Source organism: Zalophus californianus, chromosome 3, assembly GCF_009762305.2.
Source record: "Zalophus californianus isolate mZalCal1 chromosome 3, mZalCal1.pri.v2, whole genome shotgun sequence".
NCBI classification, from domain to species: Eukaryota; Metazoa; Chordata; class Mammalia; order Carnivora; family Otariidae; genus Zalophus; species Zalophus californianus.
In genome coordinates this window covers 65,917,988-65,943,341 of record NC_045597.1, presented here as the reverse complement: position 1 = coordinate 65,943,341, position 25,354 = coordinate 65,917,988, and the positions used below count along the sequence as shown (strand labels likewise).

The window sequence follows — 25,354 nt, the reverse complement described above, 5'->3', positions numbered from 1 at the left end:
AGATGAAATTATTCAAAAGAAGTCAAGGAAATATTGGGAAGCAGACCTTAATCCTCATTATTTTTCTGACTAGTGTAGTATCTGAAAGTTTTTTAGTTGGAAAATTATGCTCAAAATTATGCTCTTCACCCAACAATAGCACCAAATGATGATGCATCTTAATTTTTAAGATCACATCTTCTGAATAACATTTCATTAAAATTTATCTGCTAATAAAATATTAGCATGTTTAACATTTTTTTTTAGTAACAACTTTATTGAGGTACAAATCATATAACATGCACTAACTCATTTAAAGTGCTCACCACAGAGTTGTGCAACCATCACCACAATTAATTTTAGAACATTTTCATTACACCCCAAAAAGAAACCTTGTACACATTAAGTCATTTCCCATCACGCACCCTTCCCCCAGCCCCACCAGCCTCTGGCAAGTACTACTAACCTACTTTTTGTCTGTACGGATTTGCCTATTCTGGACTTTTCATATAAATGGAATTATATAATATATGATCTCTTGTGACTGGCTTCTTTCATTTAGAATATTTTCAAGGTCCATCCAAGTTGTAGCATATGTCAGTACTTCATTCTTTCTAATTGCTGAGTAATATCCCATTGTTTGGATATACCACATTCTGTTTGTCCATTCATCAGTTGATGGACATTTGGGTTGTTTCAATTTTTTAGCTATTATAAATAATGGTGCTATAAACATCTGTATACACATTTTTGTGTGTGTGTGTTTTTAAGATTTTATTTATTTATTTGAAAAAGAGAGAGACAGAGCACAACCAGAGGGAGAGGGAGAAGCAGACTCCCTGCTGAGCAGGGAGCCTGACATGGGGCTCGATCCCATATTAAGCATCTGAGCCAAAGGCAGACGCTTAACCAACTGAGCCACCCAGGCGCCCCCTGTATACACATTTTTATGTAGACATAGGTTTTCATTACATAGACCTATTATGTAGACATAGGTTTCATCTAGGATATATACCTAGGAAGTGGAATTGCTGGGTCATATGGTAACTTTGTTTCAAAGTGGCTATGCCATTTTACATTCCCACCAGCAGTATATGAGGGCTCCAATTTCTCCACATCCTTGTTTTTACTCACCATCATATGCCTTTTTTTATAGCAACATTTGTTTTTATAAATGATACTGATATTTTGTAATATATTTAGAACATTAAAATTTTGAAATATAGGGGCGCCTGGGTGGCTCAGTTGGTTAAGCGACTGCCTTCGGCTCAGGTCATGATCCTGGAGTCCCGGGATTGAGTCCCACATCAGGCAGGGAGTCTGCTTCTCCCTCTGACCCTCTTCCCTCTCGTGCTCTCTGTCTCTCATTCTCTCTTTCTCAAATAAATAAATAAAATCTTTAAGAAAAAAAAATTTTTTTGAAATATATTAAGTATTGTTTACTGATATTTTGCTTTATGAATTCTAAACTCTTTTCAAAAAACACTGATATTTATATATATTTCAGTGTTAAAGTTAAAACCCCAAGCTATCATTTTTGCACTAGTTATTTCAATAAATAATTACATTTTCTTATAAAACTTCACATGATACATTATCTTTAAAGCTCAGAATTAGGTAAAACTTTTTCTCTACTTGTATCTTCCTTCTACAAAACAAATGAGAGCTGTATAATTCATTCCTTCTTTGTGATGATTGCTAGAAAGCTTAAAAGCTAGAGCTTTTCTTAGTTGGGAATTCTTACAAAACATTAACTTTTATCTGTTATCTTATGACCATTGTTTTTATACCTCTACATTTAGTAAAAGCTAACACAATCTTTTTTAGAAATAGGGCTTAAAAAAGTAAACAAATAAATACATAGTATCCTTGATCTGCACAGAAATTTATTCCCAATTCTATAAATGATGAAAGTGAGGCAATGAAAAGTGACTTACTCAATGTCAGAAGCTTAGAAGTGGCAACACTGGTAGTAGAACTTAGAGAGTCCCCCATATCAGTTCTTTATGCTACCCTCTCCCTCTGTTTAAGACAGGCCTTTCCTATCATTGTAAAGTATCCCAGAGTAGCTCCTGCAGAGCTGTTACTTAAACATGACAGAGTCCCCATAGTAAGATATTCAACTAATATCCCATCCTAGTGATGGAGATAAATTTAAATATTCCAAATCCAATCCTTACAATGGCTTGCTCTGTATGATAGAAATAAATTTATTTTTCAGTGATGACTCTGTGATTATAAATATTATGAAAATTTAAGTCATCAGTTTGCTGCTAATGCTAAGAAAGATTGTATAAGATTTAAAAATCTAATATTTGTTTAATAATATGGGTCACGGTGTCTGATCTCCGTAGTTAGCTTAAGAACAGGGGAGATGGGGCACCTGTGTGGCTCAGTTGGTTAAGTGTCTACCTTTGGCTCAAGTCATGATCCTAGAGTCCCAGGATCAAGCCCCGCATTGGGTTCCCTGCTCAGCAAGGGATCTGCTTCTCCCTCTGTCCCTTACCCCTCTCTCACTCTCTCTCTCAAATAAATTAAATAAAATCTTAAAAAAAAAAAAAGAACAGGGGAGATATTTCCAAATAGTTCCCATTTGGAATAATTTGTAGAAAGTTATTTTATGTTTTTCTGTATACTTTATAAAGCCACATACAAGAATTATTTGTCTATATGAAATTTATGAATTCTTCCTTAGAAAAAGAAAGTGAATATCTATAAAAGTTATTATAGAAATGCATTTAGTATTCATTACTGTTGATACTGAATAGAAGTTAAGTTTTAGTTCCAGATATAAGGTGAGAACACCATTAGCTGGAAACTAAGTTAGCTATGAGTTATTTCTGGAAATATAAAGTCCAATAATTTTACTTATTAAGTTGGGCAAATAAATCCTAGGTATGTTCCAAACCTAGATAATAGTTACAAAACAACCTAAACATAAATAGAAAAATTCAGTAAATTATATCAAACCCTTCTCCTCTCCTCACTCTATCTCCACATTGAGACTTAAGTATTGTGAACACTGCAATGTTTGGTCTAAAGAATTAGGCCATCACTATGAATTAAGAAACATCATAAAATGATTTAAATCACTATATACTAAGTAGTAGGACCTTGTAGTTGAATAAATATTGGTTTTCTAGCAAAGTACAAACCTTAGAAGTTATACCATTTGCCTCCATCATTTTACAGATGTGGGAAATAAAGATGAGATGAAGGAACCTGCCCAAGACCTCCTAAGTTCAGGGCAGGGTGGAAATTATAACCAAGCTGATTACTGATTGAAGGCTATTTCCATAACACCATGATAGTTCAAATCAAAATCCATCTGATTTGTAGCTTTGTTTAAACCATAAGTTTAAAAGACCTGAACATAATATGGCCTATAAGAGCAAAATGTTTTGACGAATTCACATTTTTAGCTGACAGTCAACAGCTGACAGAAACCAAATATAATAGCACTATTACTCTCAGCACAGATTATGGATATATTATTAAAAGTAAGTGTAATAATGCAAACCTTCAGACTTTCTAGGATATTTTTAAAATCATAAGCAATGCTATTAGATATTGTAGGATCACTTAAAAAAATTACTTTCATACAGACAAAGGGACAAACTTCTGGAAGAGGAGCTAAAGAGAAGTTCGATAGCTCTTTCTTGTCTACTTCATTCCCTGAAAATGTGTTCCACATTAACTTCACAAGTTGAATATTATAGATGAAAAGAGGGAAGAAAGAGAAATCCACCCAGTTCTAGAATTATAGATTGAGTTTTGGAAGATGGGTTGATCTCGTAATCTTTTTTACTGGTCCTCTCTTGGCATTCATTGTCTTCTGATTAACTGGATTATATCTTCCCCTGAAATAAAAGAAGTTTTAATCATTATTTTTCAGTCATCATTGTGTACAACAAAAACATCATATGCTTATTGTACCATCCTAAACAGCCATATATTATACCATATTATCTCATTACAGATAGAGAGGAAACCAACTCAAGGGCAAATAATCCAAAGGCCAGGAAGGAGTCCATGAAGTGGCCTAATGTAAAAAGCTCTGACCAAAGAGGGTTGAGAAAGACCATTCTGATACTGCCTCTGGAAATGTGAATTAAAGCTAAGAAAATAGAGAGAAGCCACAAAGTAGGGCAGAAAGAATAAAGAAATAAGGATCCATGAGTAAGCCAAAGTATGTTACCTAAAATTATAATAAAATTGAAACTAAGACATACCAAGGTCTGTGATATTAAAAAGATATAAAGAGTGATGATGGCAGTTGGTAATGAGAAGAAAAGTGAAGTAGAGACTGAACTAGTTGAAGTAAAAACAGCAACATTTTTAAAGCACATAATTTATATCAGGAACTGTTCTAAATCCTATTTATTAACTGATTCATATCAACCTCACAAAATCCCTATGATGTATGTACTATTATTAGCCCTGTTAAATAGATGAGGAAAAACAAGGTTATACAGTTAGTAAGTGGATCTAGAATTTGAATCCAGAAAGGCTGAGTTCAAAGTCTATGCCTTTAACTACTTTTCTGTATGGCAGACCACTAAAGTGAAGAACTATGAAGTTCTGCTCAGACTTTAAAGCTTCTTTGAACTCTAGTTTTAATATCTGTGGGCTTAGTTATATTGGAATTCCTGTTCTTGGATTTCCATGGGACCATCTTTCCTTTATTGATTTATATATCTTTATAAAGCCAACTTCCCCACACTCTTACTTAAGAGTAGAGTCAGCTTCAATTCCCTGCAAGGGGCTTTTCAAAAATATTTTACTCAGGGAATGATGTCAGGAAAAATGACAGAATGATTTTTAGAAAATTCTTTCCTCTATAAAAGCAATGGAAAAATTGGCAAAAATGGTCAGAAGCAACTTTTTCAGAGCTCTGGAAATTAACCAAGGACTTGGAGCAATCCTGGAGAATTTATTAAACACATTACACACCACACCCACACCCCAACACACACAGAGCTGAAACTCAGCAAAAACACTGACCTTTGTAGCATTTTAACTGGCCCTAGCCCTCTTTCCCCAGCTTTGTGGTATTCCTATGAGGAAGTTGAAAAACTGACCCTAAAATTCATATGGGAATTAAAGGGACTCTGAATAACCGACACAATCTTGAAAAAGAAGAATTAGGGGCACCTAATTGACTCAGTTGAGCGGCTGCCTTCAGCTCAGGTCATGATCCCAGGGTCCTGGGATTGAGCCCAGCATAGGGTTCCCTGCTCAGTGGGGAGCCTGCTTCTCCCTCTCCCTCTGTCTCCTAGCTCATGCTCTTATTCTCTATCTCAAATAAATAAAATCTTTAAAAAAAAAAAAAAGAAGAAGAAGAAGAAGAAGAAAAGGAATAATTAAGTTGGAGTAATCACACTTACTTATTTCAAAACTTAGTGAAAACCTAGTCATCAAGACAGCATGGCACTGGCATAAGGACAGACTTATAAATCAATGGAGTAGAACTGAGAGTCTAGAAATAAACTCGTATGTTTATGGATGATTTTTTAAAAGGGTGCAAGGACAATCAAATGGGGAAGAATAGTCTCTAGAACAAATGGTGCTAGGACAATGGGATAGACACGTGCAAAAGACTGAAACTGGATCCCAGTCTCACACTATACAAAAATTGACTCAAAAATGAATCAATGGTGACTAATATAACATAATAAAATAAAATTTAAAAAAATAAATAAAAGCAATCATAAAAAAATGAATCAAAAAGGACCTAAAACTATAAAACTCTTAGAAGAAAACATATGTATAAATCTTTGTGCTCTTGGATTAGGCAAAAAATCCTAGGAAGCCAAGGTCAACTGGCCTTCATCCAAATCAAAACTTTTGTGCTTCAAAGGACATCATCAAGAAAGAAAAAATAACAACAAAGAATTTAGGAAAATATTTGCAAAACATGTATCTGATAAGGTCTAGTAACCAGAATATATAAGTACCCTTATAACACAACAACAAGACAACAATCCAATTTAAAAATGGGCAAAAGGGGGCGCATAGGTGGCTCAGTAGGTTAAGCGTCTCTCTTCAGCTCAGGTCATGATCCTAGGGTCCTGGGATGGAGCCCTGCTTTGGGCTCCCTGCTCAGTGGGGAGCCTGCTTCTCCCTCTCCCTCTGCTGCTCCCCCTGCTTGTGCTTGCTCTCTCTCTTTCTCTTTCTCAAATACATAAATAAAATCTTTAAAAAATGGGCAAAAGACTTGAACAGACATTTCTCCAAAGAAGATATACAAATGGCAAGCAAGTACACAAAAAGATGCTTAACATCATTAGTCTTTGGGGAAGTACAAATCAAAACTACAATGAGATACCACTTCACAAGTACTGGGATGGCTAAAAAAAAAAAAAAAAGGACATAGCAGCAATGTCCACAATAGCCAAACTGTGGAAAGAGCCAAGATGTCCATCAACAGATGAATGGATAAAGAAGATGTGGTATTTGTACACAATGGAATATTATGCAGCCATCAAAAGGAATGAGATCTTGCCATTTGCAACGACATGGATGGAACTGGAGGGTGTTATGCTGAGCGAAGTAAGTCAATCAGAGAAAGACATGTATCATGACCTCACTGATATGAGGAATTCTTAATCTCAGGAAACAAACTGAGGGTTGCTGGAGTGGTGGGGGGGGTGGGAGGGATGGGGTGGCTGGGTGATAGACACTGGGGAGGGTATGTGCTATGGAGAGCGCTGTGAATTGTGCAAGACTGTTGAATCACAGATCTGTACCTCTGAAACAAATAATGCAATATATGTTAAGAAAAAAAAAAGAAGAAGAAGATAGCAGGAGGGGGAGACGAACCATGAGAGATGATGGACTCTGAAAAACAAACTGAGGGTTCTGGGGGTGGGGGATGGGTTAGCCTGGTGATGGGTATTAAAGAGGGCACGTTCTGCGTGGAGCACTGGGTGTTATGCACAAACAATGAATCATGGAACACTACATCCAAAACTAATGATGTAATGTATGGTGGTTAACATAACAATAAAAATCTTTTTAAAAAGGACAATAACAAATGTTGATAAAGATTTGGAGAAATTGGAACCCTCATACATTGCTAAAGGGAAAATAAAATGGTGCAGTCGCTCTGGAAAATAGTTTGGCAGTTCCTTAAAAAGATAAAACAGTTATCAATTGACTCAGCAATTCTATTCCAAGGCATATATTCAACAGAATTAAAAACATATGTGCACAAAAACTTGTGTAAGAATGTTCACAGCAGCATTATTCATAATGGTCAAAAGGTGTAAACAACCTAAATGTCCACCAACTGATTAATGGACAAACAAAATGTGACAGATCCAAGAACTGGAATATTATTCAGCCACAGAAAGTAATAAGGTACTGATATATGCTCCTACATGAAGAACCTTGAAAAATTATGCTAAGTGACAAAGTCAGGCACATAAGGCCACATATTATTTGTTTCCATTTATATGAAATAATAAGAATAAATAAATATATAGAGACAGAAAGTAGATTAGCAATTGCCAGGGGCAAGGGGGAGGGAGGAATGGAGAGTGAATGCTAATGGATAAAGGGGTTTTGGAGGGAGATGAAAATGTTCTTTAAGCACATAGCGGTGATGGTTGTGCAACTTTGTGAATATACCAAAAAGCAATGAGTTTCACTTTAAAAGGGTAAATTTTGGATAACAACATGTAGAAGAATGAAACTGGACCACTTTCTTACACCATACACAAAAATAAATTCAAAATGGACAAAAGACCTAAATGTGAGATGGGAAAACAAATGGAAACACTAAAGCAATTAGACACAAGTATCCCATAAATAATTACCTTGACTTCCTATATACATCTAGTCCCAAATGAAGTTATCAAGGTTTAGGTTTTTTCTATGTTTATTTAAAATCTTCGTTGTTCTTCCCTTAGTAGAACCAATGGAACCTTATAAAAACAGTGCCATATCTTGAATGCCCTTTATGAGCTGGGTGCTTTATAAGTTGTGTTAAAAGTACACATATTCTTACAGAAAATACCAGAAAATATAAATACAAGTTATCCATAACTTATTATCCCACTATACTATTTTGAATTATAATTTTTAATTGCTACTATAGGTAAAAATTTTCCTGTGTCAATTATATATTTTCCTAGAATGTGATTTTTTTGTAACTTTATATATATCATCATAGTTAATTGAATTATTCCCTTAATGTTGGATATTTTGGTTGTATTTTCTCTACTCTAGCTGCTTCTCTTTTCAAAAGGGGGTTCCCTAAACAATCTGTCTCTTAATGAGTCCCAGAATCAATTTCCCTCAGGTCCTGTGATTCTAGGGCACTAAGGATTGCCTTATTTTCTTCTTTAGAGCTTTTAATCACTCTGAAACACTTCTAAGGAGAAAAAAAATGAGGATGTTCACACTAAAGGAAAAAAAATTATGGTTTTCTACGTTTATGAACCACTGCTTGTGGTATCAGCTTTTGAAGTCTTTGCTTGCAGGAATATGATTTTTATAGTTAATACATGCCATAATCATAGTCATAAGGTTACCTATTAACTTAGCAACTTCCAAACCTCATCCTAAGGAGATGACTTCTCCTATTTATCTTAAAGATGATTATCTCTTATTTATCCTTTTAAGATTTTATTTTTAAGTCATCTGTACACCCAATGTGGGGTTTGAACTTACAACCCTGAGATCAAGAGTCGCAAGCCCCACTGACTGATCCAGCCAGGTGCCCCATATCCTTTTTTCAAATAAGTATATGTAAGGATCTCTAGAATACATCTTTTAATAGCAGTATAGATATCTTGTTCATTTTATGACTATGGTTTCACAAAGTAGGAATATATGCAATAGCTAATATTCAATATCCCTCTTTGAAAGATTTTTTTAATAGCATATCACAATCAAATGGGTATTTTCTTTCTTTTTTCTTTCTTTCTTTCTTTTCTTTCTAAGAGAAGGAGAAAGAGTGTGCATGTGAGCTGGGTGTGGGGAGGGGCAGAGGGAGCGGAGAGAAAGAATTTTAAGCAGGCTCCATGCCCAGTGCATAGCCCGATGCAGGGCTTGATCTCATGACGGTGAGATCATGACCTGAGCTGAAATCAAGAGTCGGACACTCAACCAACTGAGCCACCCAGGTACCCCATGTGGGTATTTTCTAATGCTCTCATTTATTCTGAACATAGGAAAACTCCATAAGTCAATATTTAACATTAGCATATGTAAGAATATCAACTAAAGCAAACATTAAATGCCACTAAAACTTAATTTCTAAAACACTGCCTTAAGTATAACATATATAGAAAAGTACACAAAATAGAGATGTAAGATTTGCTTTATAATAAAGCAAATACTCATGTAACCACACCCAGGTCAACAAACAGAACATTGCCATCACATTGGAAGACCTTGTGCTCCTCCCAATTATCATTCCCCTTCTCCTTCCCCTTGGTAACCACTATCCTGTCTTCTGACAACACAGTTTAGTTGTGCCTGTCTTTGAACATCATATAAATAGAATCATATTATATGTATTCTTTTATTTCTGGCCTCTTTTCCACAAAACCGTTATAATTATCCATGATGTTGTGTGAACTGTAGTTTGTTTTTATTGTTGTATTATTCATATATATTTATAATATATTCATGTTACTATTAATAAATATATGAATATTTGTTTTTATATAAGAATAACATATATGTATGAATATATATCTCTCAAAAAATTTTATCTGATCTACTACTGATAGATATTTGAATTCAGTTTATGGTTGTTATGAATAAAGCTGTTATGAACATTCTTGCACAGGTTTTTTTTGGTATAAATATATGCACCATTCTGTTAGGTACATAACTAAGAGTGTAACTGTTGGGTTATAGAGTAGGTGTATGATCAGCTAAATGTAGAAAGTAATACTAAACACTATTCCAAAGTGGTTGCATAAATTTACACTTCATATCTTTGACAACACTTGGAATTATCAATTTTAAAATTTGTGGTGGCCTCTCATAATTTTAACTTGCATTCCACTGAATAAGTAATGGTGTTGAGTCCATTGGCCATTTGGATATCCTCCTCTGTGAGGTACTTAACACTAAAACTTGGTTTAAAGACTAAAACTTGAATCAAAAAGTGTACCAAGTTCCAGAGTTGAGGCAATAACTCAGAACAAGAATACTTTAAAGTAGTACCAATTATATATACCTAATTTGGAAGGTTATATGTATATAGAAATGTTTCTATTATTTGAGTTATTTGGTCTATTAATATTTCCAGAAAGTGGAGAGGTTTTTTCCCATTTGTATGACCCTTTATTCACTCATGCATTCATTAAAAAATTAGTAAACACCTATTTATGCCAGGCACTGTATTCAACGTTAGGCTCTACCAAAGATGGAAGTGACAGGCACTGTATTCAACATTAGGCTCTACCAAAGATGGAAGTGACATATCCAAGATCAAGCATGTGCAGTGCCAGAGGGCACAGACAAGCCTACTGAGCAGGTGGATGATGTGGTCTGGGATACCTGCTCAGTAATCTTGTGATGCACCAGCACCTCCAGCTCAGTTCAGACCTACGGCATGGAGGGCCCCAAAGAGAAACTGATCATCAGGATGATATAGCAGGGGGCAAAGAGGAATGGGTTTGGCATCCAGGTCATCTACTTGAGTGTCTTTTAGTACCACCTTGACCAATTTGACAGTTATGTGGATGAGAACCATTTATACATGGCCTAGAAAGGATATGACAGGGGCGCCTGGGTGGCTCAGCTGGTTAAGCGGCTGCCTTCAGCTCAGGTCATGGTCCCAGGGTCCTGGGATTGAGCCCCGCATCGGGCTCCCCGCTCAGCAGGGAGTCTGCTTCTCCCTCTCCCTCTGCCTGCTGCTTTGCCTACTTGTGCTCTCTCTCTGTCAAATAAATAAATAAAATCTTAAAAAAAAAAGAAAAAAGAAAGGATATGACAAACTGGGTTCTGATTCTCAGGGTAGGTCACCCCATCAGAGGAAGAGAAAGTCCATACTTCATTCACTGATGAATCAGCTTGATACATGAGACTGCAGCTGCACTGTAGCCCTATTCCCTCTGCCCAAATCTATTTCCTTCCCTTCTCCTCGACGTACTCATTCTAAGAATGCTTAAGAGTAAACTTCCTACATGCTGATTTCTGTTTCAGAGTCTGCTCCCTGAGAGATCCAACCTACAACAGCATCAGTGGAAAACTAAACTGCCCTAATAGACCTATAGTATAGTGATATAGATGTGTATGTGTGTTAATACATGAGTAGAATGAGTTTTATTGGTATTTTCAAAATATTTCTCCATTATTTAAGAATATTTGAATAAAAGAGGTATTATCTTTCTAAAATATAATTGGAAGATAAATATAAAAATAAAAAAGAAATATTAATTGGCAGATAAATGGTAAAAGTAAAAAAGAAATATGTAAGGTGATTGTGCAGAAAGAGTTACTATAGCAGGCCTGAAACTAGAAAGGCCTTCTTTCAAGGCTGGCCCCTGGCTGGTGTCTGGGAACTTAGTGGTAAAAAGTTCCCTACACTGATATAAAATTTTCCTTAAATGAAAAAGAATGGCTTACTGTACTTAACCTGTACAAATAATATGGTTTCTGTGAACATGTTTTCCTTCTGGAAGTCTGGAATTTGGTATGTGCTAAGCAGAGGGTACCTACACGACTGGCCCCCAGTAAAAAACATGGGCACTAAGTATCTGTTGAATTTCCCTGGAAGATCAAATTTCATGTGTTGTCACACATTGTTCCACGACCTACTGCTGGAGGAGCAAAGTTTGTCCTATGTGACCACACTAGAGGACTTTTAAAAGCTTGTGCCTAGTTTCCTCCAAACTTCACCCCATACACCTTTTTCCTTTGTTGAGTTTTCTTTGTATCCTTTGGCTGTAATACATCCCAGCTGTATGCACAAATATATGCTGAGTCTTGTGTGTTGTTCTAGCAAATCACTGAACATGGGACTGGTCTTGGGGCCCCCCAGGTATAATAGTTTTCAGAGGGAAGTCATTTTCCAGAATTTAATGTTTTCACTGTATTTCTATTGATATTAAATGTACAGGATAAGTTATAATTTAAAATATTTATGACTACTCAAGGAAGAACACACTTTTATCCATCTAGCCATATATTGGACAAAATGTTGCTATCCCATGAATTCCACCAAAAACACTTGCTATATTGCATATACCTTTTATGCCTGTATTTGAAAAGAATTCTGACTTACAGCTAATTTATATCCTGGTTTACTCTTTTGATATTGTTAAGTTATATATGAATATATTCACCTACATAGAAAAGGTTATATAAGACAAGGATTGCCTGGTTAATTATTCTGTACATAGCACAGAACAGGAAAAATTATGTGTAGATATAACCTCCTAAACCCATAAAACATTCCTCTGTTCTTTATTCATCCTAAATTATTTTTGTTTGCATTGGAAAACACAGTTTTCCACTGATGCTGCATTGTCTTCTACACTAATTTCAGTGTCTATATTTCATCTGTAAAAAAGTTAAGGCTGGTAATTTAATTGTATTTATATTGTTAATGGTGTAGATTTAGGCTCCTCTTGGGTAGCATATTGTTTTAGCTTAGAAAGTAAGAACTTATCTTGTTGGAAGACAAAACATATTCTTGGGATCTACAAAAATGTATATAAATAGTGAATAGAGAGCATAAATTTCTTTAAGTTCTTTTACCATCTGTTTATCTTATATCGTTGCTAAAAAATCTAGAAGTTCAACTTCCAAAATATAATGCACACCTGTTTTGTCAGTATCATTCACATGCAAATATAATTAATTAGAAAGGAAAGATATAGTTAGACTTACATTTTCACTAGATTCTCTTTCATTCTAGGCAGTTGATCCATCTGTTGCCTTTTAGAAACTTGGTATGAGTCAGAGACCTGAAATACAAACATTTGAGCATTTGTCCTCTTATTTCATGACTGATTTTGGAGATAAGAGGAACAGTCCATTCTCAATTAACTCTTTTATAACCAGGCCCTTAAGTGGTATGCATAAAGGAAGCTAGAGCATAATGGGAAATTCTGGCCTTCTCCAGTATTAAAAGGCTTCTAAAGATTATGGAAACTCCTTTATCTCAATCCTACATTCCATGTGATTTTTAAAATAAATATAGAGGAAATTGTGAAAATCATATCATCTTTGTGGTATAAAGATCATTAAAAGTTTTCATAACAGACACTCAAAATAAATTATATACTCTGCCATTAAGAAAGATATGACAATAGAGTGGAAATGGAAAAACAAGATCATATTTTCATTTTTGTTTGTTTTGAGACACTTCTGTGATACAAAAGTGGAGACTTTCTGTAGGTGGTATAAGTAAAATTTCCATTACAGGAACAGTTGAGGCTGGTGACCTTAGAGATGGCATTGAAGACATGAGTAAATGAGATCATTCAGTAAGAACACAGAGAGAAGTAAGAGAGTTGATGATAAAAACTTGAGAAAGCAACTTTTAAGGGGTAGGAGAATTACTAAAGGCCATCCCTGAAAAAATACTGGCATGGAAGTGAAGAGGTGGGTGATATTCAAAAAGTGAGCATAGTTAGCAATATGAAATGCCTCAGAGATGTCTACACTACCAGGAGGTTTGAAAAGGAGTCATTAAGTTTGGCTATTAAAAAGTAAACTGTGCCAGAACCCAGTGCTGGGGGTCAGAAAGGAATTGAAAGAGGTCAAAGACTAAAAGCAAAGCAGTGAGTATATCCACCCTTGCACGAAGTTTGAGAAAAGAAAAGCTAAGGTAGTAGTTTTATTAAGACAGGGTAAAATAGGGGCACCTGGGTGGCTCAGTCGGTTAAGCGGCTGCCTTCGGCTCAGGTCATGATCCTGGGGTCCTGGGATCGAGGCCCACGTCCGGCTCCCTGCTCAGCAGAGAGCCTCCTTCTCCCTCACCCTCTGCCTGCCACTCTGCCTACTTGTGCTCTCTATCTCTCTGTCAAATAAATAAATAAAACCTTTAAAAAAAAAAAAAGATGGGGTAAAATAAAAGTTGGTTTCTGTTTTATTTTGGTGGAAGAGATGAGCATCTTTGTGAAGATGTTAGATCATCTTTGCTAAGTGGGACAATTTTGGGCACATTGGACCAGATGGAATTCACTCATTTATTCACTCAGCAAATGCTATTGAGCATCCACTATGTGCCACCTCCAGTTTAGCACTGGGGCACAAAGATAAGTCACAGTTCTTACAATCTATTGGAGCATAATACATAGATTATACAATTCACTGCCTTGGCAGAGGTTTGCACAGGTGCTTTGTAAGCATAAGGCAGATGCTAGTTCAAGCCATAGGGGGCCTGGAAGAGTAGCCAATTAAGAGCTAAGGAAAGGACATTCCAGGCAGAAGAAGCAGGAAGGGCCTACGAGTATAAGACAGCATGACATATGCAGGGACCATATATATCGTTGGTCTGGCTGCAGTACATGGTGTGAGTAGGGACACAGCTGGAAAGGCAGGTGTTGGAAAGGATCTTGTAGACTACACTGAGCTTTGCTGAAATCCTTTGGACAATAAAAATCACTGAAGGCTTTAAATAGGGAACATCACCAGAGCGCCCGGGTGGCTCAGTCAGTTAAGCGTCCAACTTTTGATTTCAGCTCAGGTACTGATCTCAGGGTCCTAGGATCCAGGCCCAAGTCTGGCTCCATGCTCGGTGGGGAGTTTGCTTGGGGATTTGCTCCCTCTCTCTCTGCCCCTCCCCTGCCAAATAAATACATCTTTTTTTTAAATTTAATTTAATTTATTTATTTGTCAGAGAGAGAGAGAGCAAGCACAAGCAGGGGGAGCAGCAGAGGGAGAGGGAGAAGCAGACTCCCCGCTGAGCAAGGAGCCTGATGCGGGACTCAATCCCAGGACCCTGGGATCATGACCTGAGCCAAAGGCAGACGCTTAACTGACTGAGCCACCCAAGTGCCCCTAAACAAATCTTTTTAAAAAAAGTAGGGAACAACACCATATCTGTATTTCAGAATGATTGCTCAGGCAGCAGAGGAGAAAAAATTGAGTATGGTGGCGGCAATATTTTAATAGCTATGCTGTTGAGATTATATTTCAAGTCTAGATTTAAATCTAGGGAGCTCTAGGGTTCCTGGGTGGCTCAGTCAGTTAAGCGTCTGCCTTAGGCTCAGATCATGATACTAGAATCCCAGACCTGAGCGCCCCCATCCGAAGCCGGGCTTGTTAGGGAGTCTGCTTCTCCTTCTGCCCCTCCCCCTGCTCATGCTCTCTCTCTCTCTCTCTCTCTGTCACTCTCTCTCAAATAAATAAATAAAATCTTTTAAAAAGAAAATAAAAATAAATCTGGGGAGCTCTATTTTCAAATGAATAATAATAAAATAGAGTTGTCCAAAAAGACAACAGAAAGAGCTAGATAGTCTGGAACCTATGACATAAGGAATTGCTAGTGTAACTTTTGTGGTAATTTAATATTTTAGCTTAGGGAAAAAAAACTATGGAAACACTTAAGGGTTGTTTTCATATCTTTGAGAACCTGCCACAGAGGAGACATATAGAATTGTCCTGTGTTCTTCAGTGGAAGAAACTAAAACCAATACGTTTTAAGGAAGGAAAATAAGGAGAATTACATGATGCTTTAACAATTCTAATAATTAGAATTGCCTGACAATGAAACAGAACAGCCTCAGGTTCATTATCTGTAAACCAAAGCATTATATTCAATAGTGTCTCAGATCTACTGCTAAAATTCCACATTTATGGAAACAGAAGTTTATTATGTGTTACAAGTTCTAGTCAGCCTTTCTGCCTTTTTTTTTTTTTTTGTAACACTGTTTTATTAAGAGTGAACTCTTTTCAGTATTCCTAAACTGTAAACAATGGGAAACTGAAGTATCAAAGGAAACACATCAGGGATTATATATAACGGACAAAAACCTTTAAATTTTCTTATTCCCTTTATATAACAATCAATGCATATTTAAGTAAAAGCGAACTTCTTACTAGGCAAATATTTTTGCATACGCTGCCTTCTCTTTATCTTTTTGTGCTTTTATCTTTTGTGTGACTTTCAGCAATTCTGCCTGGATAGCTTTATCTTCAGGTGCTATCTCCTGAGCTTTCTTAAGATCAGCCAATGCTTGATCGTATTCTTTTAATCCTTGCCGTCCTTGAGCTCTACGGTACAATGCTTTGGTATTGGATGGGTCTATTCCAAGAGCCTCCAAACAACTGTCGATTGCTCCCTGCCAATTTGACATCTTCAGTTTACAAGCACCAATATTCAGCACGCAGCTTAAAACTGTAGGTTGCAGCTTCGATCTATCTGCTTGCTCAATAATGGCCTTTGAACCTTCCACATATCTTAAAACTTTTGTATATTTTTTAATGGCCATCTCCCAGTTCTGAGATTTGAAAAAAATATTTCCAATATTTTTTACATCTTCTGTTATTAGTAAAATTTTATTTACATCTTTTAAATCTATATCTGCATCCTCAGGGAAGTCTGGATGACTGTCACCAGAGCCATCTTTTGGGAATATGCCCCAATTATCCCCTTCCTTCAATTCTCTGCATTCTGCAATAACACACAATTTGGCAGGTTTTTCACCTTTCACTTGTACATTTTCCAGTATCCTTGCCATACCCATTCCTTTAATTACTTGGCCAAATACCACATGTTTCCCATCCAAGTGAGGAGTCAGGACTGTTGTGATAAAGAATTGAGAACCATTTGTATTGCAGCCTGCATTTGCCATGCTCAATAAACGTTCCTGATCATGCTTATAATAGCAATTTTCATTGTCAAATTTTTCACCATAAATACTTTCTCCACCTGTCCCATTTTGATTTGAGAAGTCTCCACCCAGAATCATAAATTCCTTAATAATTTGATGGAAAGGGCATCTTTTGAAATGGAGAGGTTTCCCAGTTGTGGGTCCAATGCCTTTTTCTCCTGTAAACACTCTGCATGAAAATTTTCTGCAGTTTTGGGTACACTATCTGCAAACAATTCTAAGACAATTCGACAAACTCAATCCCCTCCGATGTCCACATCAAATAAGACTCTGGGGTTACTGGGGTTGGAGAGCTTAGTTTGGGGGGATGGGTGAGACATTTTAAATTGCAGATGCGCTTGGGAGCAAACTCAGAGAACCTCGTGGACGACTGGCAGCTCAACCCAAAAGCGGCTTTCTCCTCTGCCTGACTTTTAAGTAATGCAACAAACCTATATATGCTTACAACTCAATGTCCATACTGTACACATATTGCATAAATTAGAGAAATCCTGAGATATGGAAACTCACAGTTTCATTCAAAACACTGAAGACAGCAGAAGTATAAACAGCAGCCTCAGCAAATAGCTCTAGTTATCTACCTAAGAATCAATTATTTATGTATTCACCACGGAAGGAACTGCAGATCATCCGTTGACCTTTCCCACCACCCTAATATCCACATGGTCAGAACCATTTTGACTATAAAGACTAACAATTCATTCTAGAGTGAAAATCCTTATTAACATTTATACTGGGGAACAGGATTAACATCTTCCTGGGAAGCTGTTAAAATAGGCTTTGATTGTATGTTCGGTGATCCTGTATAATCAGAGTAGAACCTATTCCACCTTAGTGAATTTTTCAGATAAACAAATAAAGCTAAAGGAGGAAGGCTGAGGCAAGTAGAAATTCTAATGCCCCCGTCACAGAGAGAGAGGCTAGGGAGATCAGAAAAGAAAATAGGAAAATAATGTTCACCACTTACTAGAATTTAGAACATATTATGGGCCAGACATTTTACTCAGCACTTTATATACCTTTCATCTCTAAACACTTACAAATCCCCTGTAAGACAGTACTATGATTTCCTGTTCTACCAAGAAGGAAAGAAATTAGGCCCCAAAAGTTCACACTACAATTAGGTACCAAGCTGGGATTTAAATCCAAATTTAAATGACTCCAAAACCTGTGGTCTTTCCTCAAATCATGGTCTTATAAAGCAGTTAGCATTTATGCTAGAACTTGAAGGAAGCAGAATTGGCACATATGAAAAGCAGCATATTCCAGGTGGAGTCATGGTCTGAGGAAAGGCATGAGGGTGTCTGCCTCAGTTGGCAGTGATGCCAACTGAGTATCCAGGACCATCAAGTGTGAACTGACTGTTTTATGGGTAAGAGACTACAGGAGTGACTCTATTTTTTTTTTTAAGATTTTATTTATTTATTTGACAGATAGACACACAGAGAGAGAGGAAACACAAGCAGGGAGAGTGGGAGAGGGAGAAGCAGGCTTCCCGCCGAGCAGGGAGCCCAATGCAGGGCTTGATCCCAGGACCCTGGGATCATGACCTGAGCCAAGGGCAGATGCTTAATGACTGAGCTACCCAGGTGCCCCAGGAGTGATTTTATTTTGTCTCAATTTCCTAACTTAATCTTAGTCACTACTAGAGAAAAAAAAAAAAGAAGTCCAAGCCTCCCTTTATCCACCACTGCCCTGACTTTCATTCCCAAATTGTTCTATACATTCCCTTATCAGCTCTAAGCCCCAATCCTAACTCCCTTCCTCTCCATCCTTTCACTGATCCTCTGGAAATACCAGATCAGTGATTAGCAGACTATGGCAAACTTAGCCCTCAAGGTCCTCTACTTCCTTGCCTCACCTAGTTAATGTCCTGAAGACTCCAACCTTCTTCTTCGCTCTTCCTCCCCTGACCATCCCTTTGATACTCTTCAGAGCTATATTCTAAACTATCTTTTCTTTTCACCCTGTATACTCTCCCTGATGCATTTCATTCATTCATATGGCTTCCTTTACTATCTATATGCTAATAATTTCCATGTCTATATCTCCAATTTTTATCTTTTCTACCCTGAGATTCATATATCCAACTGCTCTTTGGACACTTCCATTTAGATAATGTGCATTGAAAACTAAACTCATATCCTGATTTTAAAATATATATCAAAATAAAGTTAACAAGGATTAAATATTTAAATGTAAAACATTTAGCCAAGTACTAAAAAAAATGTGATAAATGTTATGAAACATTGAGATGAAGACTTTTAAACTATGACATCAGAAGCCATAAATAAAAATTGGCTCTGACACCATCAAAACAAAAACTCAGTAATACTAACATCATCATAAATAAAACTGAAAGGCAAATGAAAAACTATGGAAAATATGTGCAACATCATTCATAATTTACTGATCACTTTCCTGTCCTGTCATTTGTATGTACACACTTTCCTATCTTGTATTGTAAGTACACCCTTTCTAGTAACAGTGCAGTATCTTAGGCCTCACTGTGAATAATTATGACATAATATGCCATGAATTTCATGATAACTGAGGGATAACTGCTTTATTTGCTTGAATTCTAGAAATTATAAGTCAAACTAAAAGGATAACTAAGGAAGCAAATACGCAAAATATTCCCTTAATCTGGGAAACTTTTATCTCCTTTTTACCTTTTTATAAAACCTATAAATTTTCCTTTTCACCTTCCATATTTAGAAACTTGGTATATTTTCTCCCATAATTCCAACATATGTTTGTTTATCAAACCAAACCAATCAAAAGCCTAGAAAAAGTGAAAAATGTAACTTACAGTAAGAGGAAACTCTTAAAATTTGGAAGACAACAAAAGTTACCCGAGACATTTCAGCTAGGTATCTACGGCACTCATTGTTGGTCTTGTGGTAAGCCTAGAGGAAAAATACATAATTAAAGAATCCAACATCAGAGAGGATTTGCATTATTAGCAAGACTATTACTAAGTCAAGTTTATGTCTCTATGCTGTTTTTTAAAATAGTGTAGGAAATAGTTTTTTAAGTATTTTGTGATAATAATATAGTAGGTTTGTAGATAACATACTAAAAATAATGGCAGTTACAAAGAAATGTCTAGTACAGAATAAAAACAAACCTTTGATTCTTGTTCCAGTCTCAGTGCACAGTCTTTCACTTGATTTTCAAGGCTTCTTTTCTCTTTTTCTAGCCATTTAAGTAATGTGTTTAAGTATTTCTGAAAGTATAAATAGTAAATTTTTACATGTACTCATGTTGTAAATAACAGTAAGAAATCTCTTCACTGGAAAATGCCTCTGCCTCATAACATTCTGTGACTTCAAATTCTATAATATGTACCTTTTAAGTAATAGCAATAATAATAATTACAATATTTATTTAACCCTAACAATATTCCAAGTCTGTACTTGTGCTAAGTGCTTTCCACAAATTATTTCATTTAATCCTTATAAAAGCCAGGAAGATGGCTAATATATTTATTTCCATTTTACTGTTGAGAAAATTGCATCTGATAGATGTTAAGTAACTGGTCCAAAGACACACAGATAATAAATGGTAGAGCTGGAATTAGAAGCCAGGTAGTTTGGGGTGCCTGGCTGGCTCAGTCAGTGGAGCATGAGACACTTGATCTCGAGCTCCATGTTGGATGTAGAGATTACTTAAAAATAAAATCTAAAAAAAAAAAAAAAAAAAAAGAACCCAGGTAATCTGACTCCAAAGGTCACACATGCTAAACAATATTATTATATATTTTTCATATGACTGATTCCAGTGTAACAACAGTACAGTAGAAGAACAGACAATAAAGTTGATGACCAGGAGAACTGAGAAAATATTGCAGAGTAGGACAGTTCTGGAAACTAAGACCTCAAGCCAAATACCATTCATCACAAATAGCTGGAGCTGAGTGGAGGTTTAGCCAAATGCCAGAGCAGTACTGCATTACAGCAATTTGGTTTAAAAATTTAATCCTTAAGAAAAACAAACTGAGGGTTCTAGAGGGGAAGGGGTTGGGGGGATGGGTTAGCCTGGTGATGGGTATTAAAGAGGGCACGTTCTGCGTGGAGCCCTGGGTGTTATGCACAAACAATGAATCATGGAACACTACCTCAAAAACTAATGATGTAATGTATGGTGATTAACATAACAATAAATTTTTTTTAAATTTAATCCTTAAACCAATAGCTAATTATTTGCAGTAACTCCAATTATTTCTCATATTCTTACACATTACCACATTAACATTAAAAAAATCTCCAAAATGAATTCTACATAACCCTTGTTGGTCATGATTTAGGTCACTTAAGTTATTAAAAGAAACATTTAAAGAAAAAGAGAAGCAGCTGATTTAAATCTTCACAAAGCAAAACTGCAAGATATTTTAGAGCTCATACCCTCCTCCTGAAAAACAGTTAATTCTCTACAAACTTATTTTCTCTCCTAGATACTTGTTAATACTTATTAGAATATAAAAAACTGTATCAATAGAATAATTAGGTCAGCTGAAACAAGGCAAGTTCTTGTCTCTAAAAATAACACAAGTGATAATACAAATCTCTTGGTTATGACAATTCTCCACTATGCATATTTGGTTACCATTAAAACATAACTGGGTGATATTTCTCAGGCAGGCCTTATTTGTCTTGGAAAACCATGCACTGGTGTCATATATGACCGGCAGTCCCCCTCCCCCAAATACAAACTTGCTCCAGAAGAAGTCCATGAAAGCCCCACAAATTTAAGAGGTTAAACTGAGTTATCTTATAGAAAATTAAACCCTTATGAAATAAACCACTGCTCAAGATAAAGAGTTTTTGAAGAAATAATCAAGGAGTGATGGAAGTGGTTCAAAATTTTGCTGTATAGACCCTTGTTAGGAGAATTCCAAGCTTAGTCTACCATAGTAACATGGTTTAGTTACATCACTTGTTAAATACATTTTTATAAATGTAAAAGAGAATCTAACTCTTTTTAATATTGTTTCAATGGGAAAATGCACTCTAAGTTCTAAAAGAAATTAGCTTATCAATAAACTACTGTAATACAAATTATTTTTATATTAAAGATGACCTGAATGAGATATGACCCAAAACTAGAAATTCACACAAGAAACGTACATATGAAATAGGTAAAATTCAAGGCAATACATGACTAAATGCCAAAATGTGAAACACAGACAATAAATGCCTCACAAGTTTTTGAAAGAGGCTGATCAACATGGGCTAGAGCATTCAGGATCCCCCAAAGGGGAAGGATTTGAATGGGCAAAAAAAGAGGGAGAAGGGGAGCTATATATTGATCAAAGACTTGAGTCAAATGATTATTTAGTGGTAATGATAGAGCTAAAGCAAGATATCTGAGCAATAAATAAGATAAGGTAGGATAAATAAGGAAGGACCTGGTTATAGAAGACTTAGACTGCCAGGGTCAGGAAGCTAAATGCTGGGAGCTATCAGAAATTATTAAACAAGTGGCATGATGAGAGCAGGGGGTTAGGAATACTAATTAAGTGGCAACTTCTATGACAAAAGGATGTTTTGTGTTATTGATTGATGTGGCTCCGTCAGTTAAGCATTGGCCTTCGGCTCAGGTCATGATCCCAGGGTCCTAGGATCGAGCCCAGCATTAGGTTCCCTGCTCAGTGGGGAGCCTGCTTCTCCCACTCCCTCTGCCCCTGCCCCTGCTCACGCTCTCTTGCCCTCTCAAATAAATAAATAAATAAAATCTTTAAAAAATTAAAATAAAATGCAAAAATATATAACTCCTGGAAGATGACATAAGAGAAAACTTAGATGACCTTGGGTATGGTGATACTTTTTTAGATACAACACCAAAGGTACTATCCATGAAAGAAATAATAAATAAGCTGGTCTTCATTAAAATTAAAAAAACTTCTGCTCTATGAAAGACAATGACAAGAGAATTAGAAGACAAGCCACACACTGGGAGAAAATATTTGCAAAACACACATCTGATAATGGACTGTTACCTAAAATACACAAAGAACTCTTAAAAGTCAACAACAGGGGCGCCTGGGTGGCTCAGTTGGTTGAGCGACTGCCTTCGGCTCGGGTCATGATCCTGGAGTCCCGTGATCGAGTCCCACGTCGGGCTCCCTGCTCGGCGGGGAGTCTGCTTCTCCCTCTGACCCTCTTCCCTCTTGTGCTCTCTGTCTCTCATTCTCTCCCTCTCAAATAAATAAATAAAATCTTAAAAAAAAAAGTCAACAACAACCTGCTTTAAAAATGGACCAAAGATCTTAACAAATACCTCATCAAAGAAAATATATGGATGAAAAATAAGCACATGAGAAAATGCTCCACACCATATGTCATCAGGGAAATGCAAATTAAAACACAAGGAGATACCACTACTCATCTATGAGAATGGCCAAAATCCACAACACTGAAAATACCAAATGCCAATGATGATGTGGAGCAATAGAAACTCTCATATAATGCAGGTGGGAATGCAAAATGGTACAGCTTCTTTAGAAGACAGTCTGGCAGGAGTTCCTGGGTGGCTCAGTCAGTTAAGTGTAGGACTCTTGATTTCTGCTCAGGTCATGATCTCAGGGTTATGGGATCGAGCCACGTCAGGCTCTGTGCTCAGCACGGAGTCTGCTTGTCCTTCTCCCTCTGTTTCTCCCTCTGCTAGTGTTCTCTCTCTCAAATAAATGAATAAAATCTTCCAAAAAAAAAAGAAGTCTGGCAGTTTCTTACAAAACTAAACATACTCTTACCATACAATCTAGTGATTGCATTCCTTGGTATTTGCTCAAAGGAGTTGAAACTTAGATCCCTACAAAAACCTGCATATTTATTCATAGCTGCTAAAACTTGGAGGTAACCAAGATGTCCTTCAGTAGGTGGATGGATAAATGAACTATGATTACATCCAGACAATGAAATATTCAGCACTAAAAACAAATGAACTATAAAGGCATGAAAAAAACATGGAGGAATCTTAAATGCATATTACTAAGTGAAAGAAGTCAATCTGAAAAGGTTATATACTGTATGACTGCATCTATATGACATTCTGGAAAAGGCAAAACTATGCAGACAATAAAAAGATCATGGTTGCCAGAGGTTGGGGGTGGATAGTGGGAAGGAACAGGTGGAGCACAGAGGATTTTTAGGCAGTGAAAATACTCCATATTATACTACAAGGATGGATATATGTCATTATACATTTTCCAAACCCAGAGAATGTATAAAACCAAGAGTAAACCCTAAGGTAAACTATGGATTTTGGGTGATTATGATGAGTCAATGTAGGTTCATTCCAGTAATGTTGATAATGGAGAGGCTATGCATGTGTAGGGGTAGGCAGTATGTGAGAAATCTCTGCACCTTTCTTCCAATTTTGTTAAAATCTAAAACTGCTCTAAAAAAAAGGTATTAAGAAGCACTGAAGTTACTGTAGTATAATTTTATAATTTTAAAGGATTTCTGATGTTTATAATAATTTTTTAATGGATAACTACAAATACCTTGCTTTTAATGATCCAGGATATTTAATGACTAATACAGTTTTTACAAAATCCAGAATGTATTCTCGTTTTCTCCCCAGGACAATTTTTTAAATTAATTAATTAATTAATACCTTTTTTAAAAGCAGTTTTAGGTTCTTAACAAAATGGTTTTATCAAAGGCACATATTCTCTCATCGCATTACTTATAATTCATTAGAAGACCCAAACTTAATGTTCTTCATCTTTCCAAGGAGCTTGTTTTAGCTGATTATATAATTAATGGTCAAATACTAGAAAACTATAGCCTGAAAAGATATGCTAAAGCCATGGCTAAATTGAAGATTCCACTGGAAATTAACCAAAAAGAAATTACATACAGAAAAATTAATTCCTCTCTTATCATAGAGGAGCTGTTATGTTTTGTTTCTGATACTAATCAGTACTTAATATTTCACCTATGCTCATGCCTTAATTTGCTTGGAAAGGGTCACTTCCAATGGTACATTGAAACAACAGGGTAAGAATAAGAAATTTCAGGACACTGTTACATACCTGAAAGCAAATATACTTAGTTGTTTTTTTTTTCTTTTCTTAAGGCCCTTTCTTCTATCCTAAGTAAAAACAAAGCTCTATTAGCCAACTTTTTAAGCAATGGTAATTGCTATACTATACTAAAGAACATATGAAAACTACAAGTAAAAAAAAATCACTCTACTGAATGCTTATAAGAGAAAAATACGAGAATACAATTAATCACAGCTCCAAGATATGCCATACTTTTCAATGAACGCAATTGCAATGAATGAATACAGCCTTCTGCATGCTTAAATACCAAGTGCCCCCTTGTGGACAACATTGTTATTAGATTTATATATAAAATCTGTTATTTGTTTTGTGATTTGAGGCTACACACCTGTCTCCAAACTGACACATGATCTTCGGGGAGAACACAAATCTGGTGATATCTGGGACAGACATCAGGAAGCAGTCTCAGATGGATTCTACATATCTACCACTAGCCAGATGGCTAGTGGGAATTCCTCTTCTTGCTTTGTTTATACCACATTCTTGAGAA

General features: G+C 36.2%; 1 protein-coding gene and 1 pseudogene across 9 annotated transcripts in view; both read right to left on the bottom strand.

The window, feature by feature from the left end:
• Positions 1–1,286: 1,286 nt before the first annotated feature.
• CCDC169 (coiled-coil domain containing 169) overlaps positions 1,287–25,354 on the bottom strand; it is a 45,197-nt gene continuing 21,129 nt past the window's right edge. For 5 of the 8 annotated variants that reach the window (XM_027591260.1, XM_027591261.1, XM_027591264.1 and 2 more), the window contains 4 exons: positions 19,921–20,019; positions 19,646–19,699; positions 12,838–12,914; positions 1,287–3,839 (listed from right to left, as the gene is read on the bottom strand). In XM_027591260.1, coding sequence (XP_027447061.1) covers positions 3,740–3,839; positions 12,838–12,914; positions 19,646–19,699; positions 19,921–20,019 — 330 coding nt within the window. In that variant the 3' untranslated portion in view covers positions 1,287–3,739. Of the gene's footprint in view, positions 3,840–12,837; positions 12,915–19,602; positions 19,700–19,920; positions 20,020–24,831; positions 24,891–25,354 lie in introns of all 8 variants that reach the window. The other 3 variants (XR_003519413.2, XR_004819995.1, XR_003519414.2) reach the window with 2 other exon arrangements.
• Positions 15,804–18,205, bottom strand: LOC113920886 (annotated as a pseudogene). The gene has a single exon (XR_003519410.1). The product of XR_003519410.1 is annotated as a peptidyl-prolyl cis-trans isomerase D-like (transcript).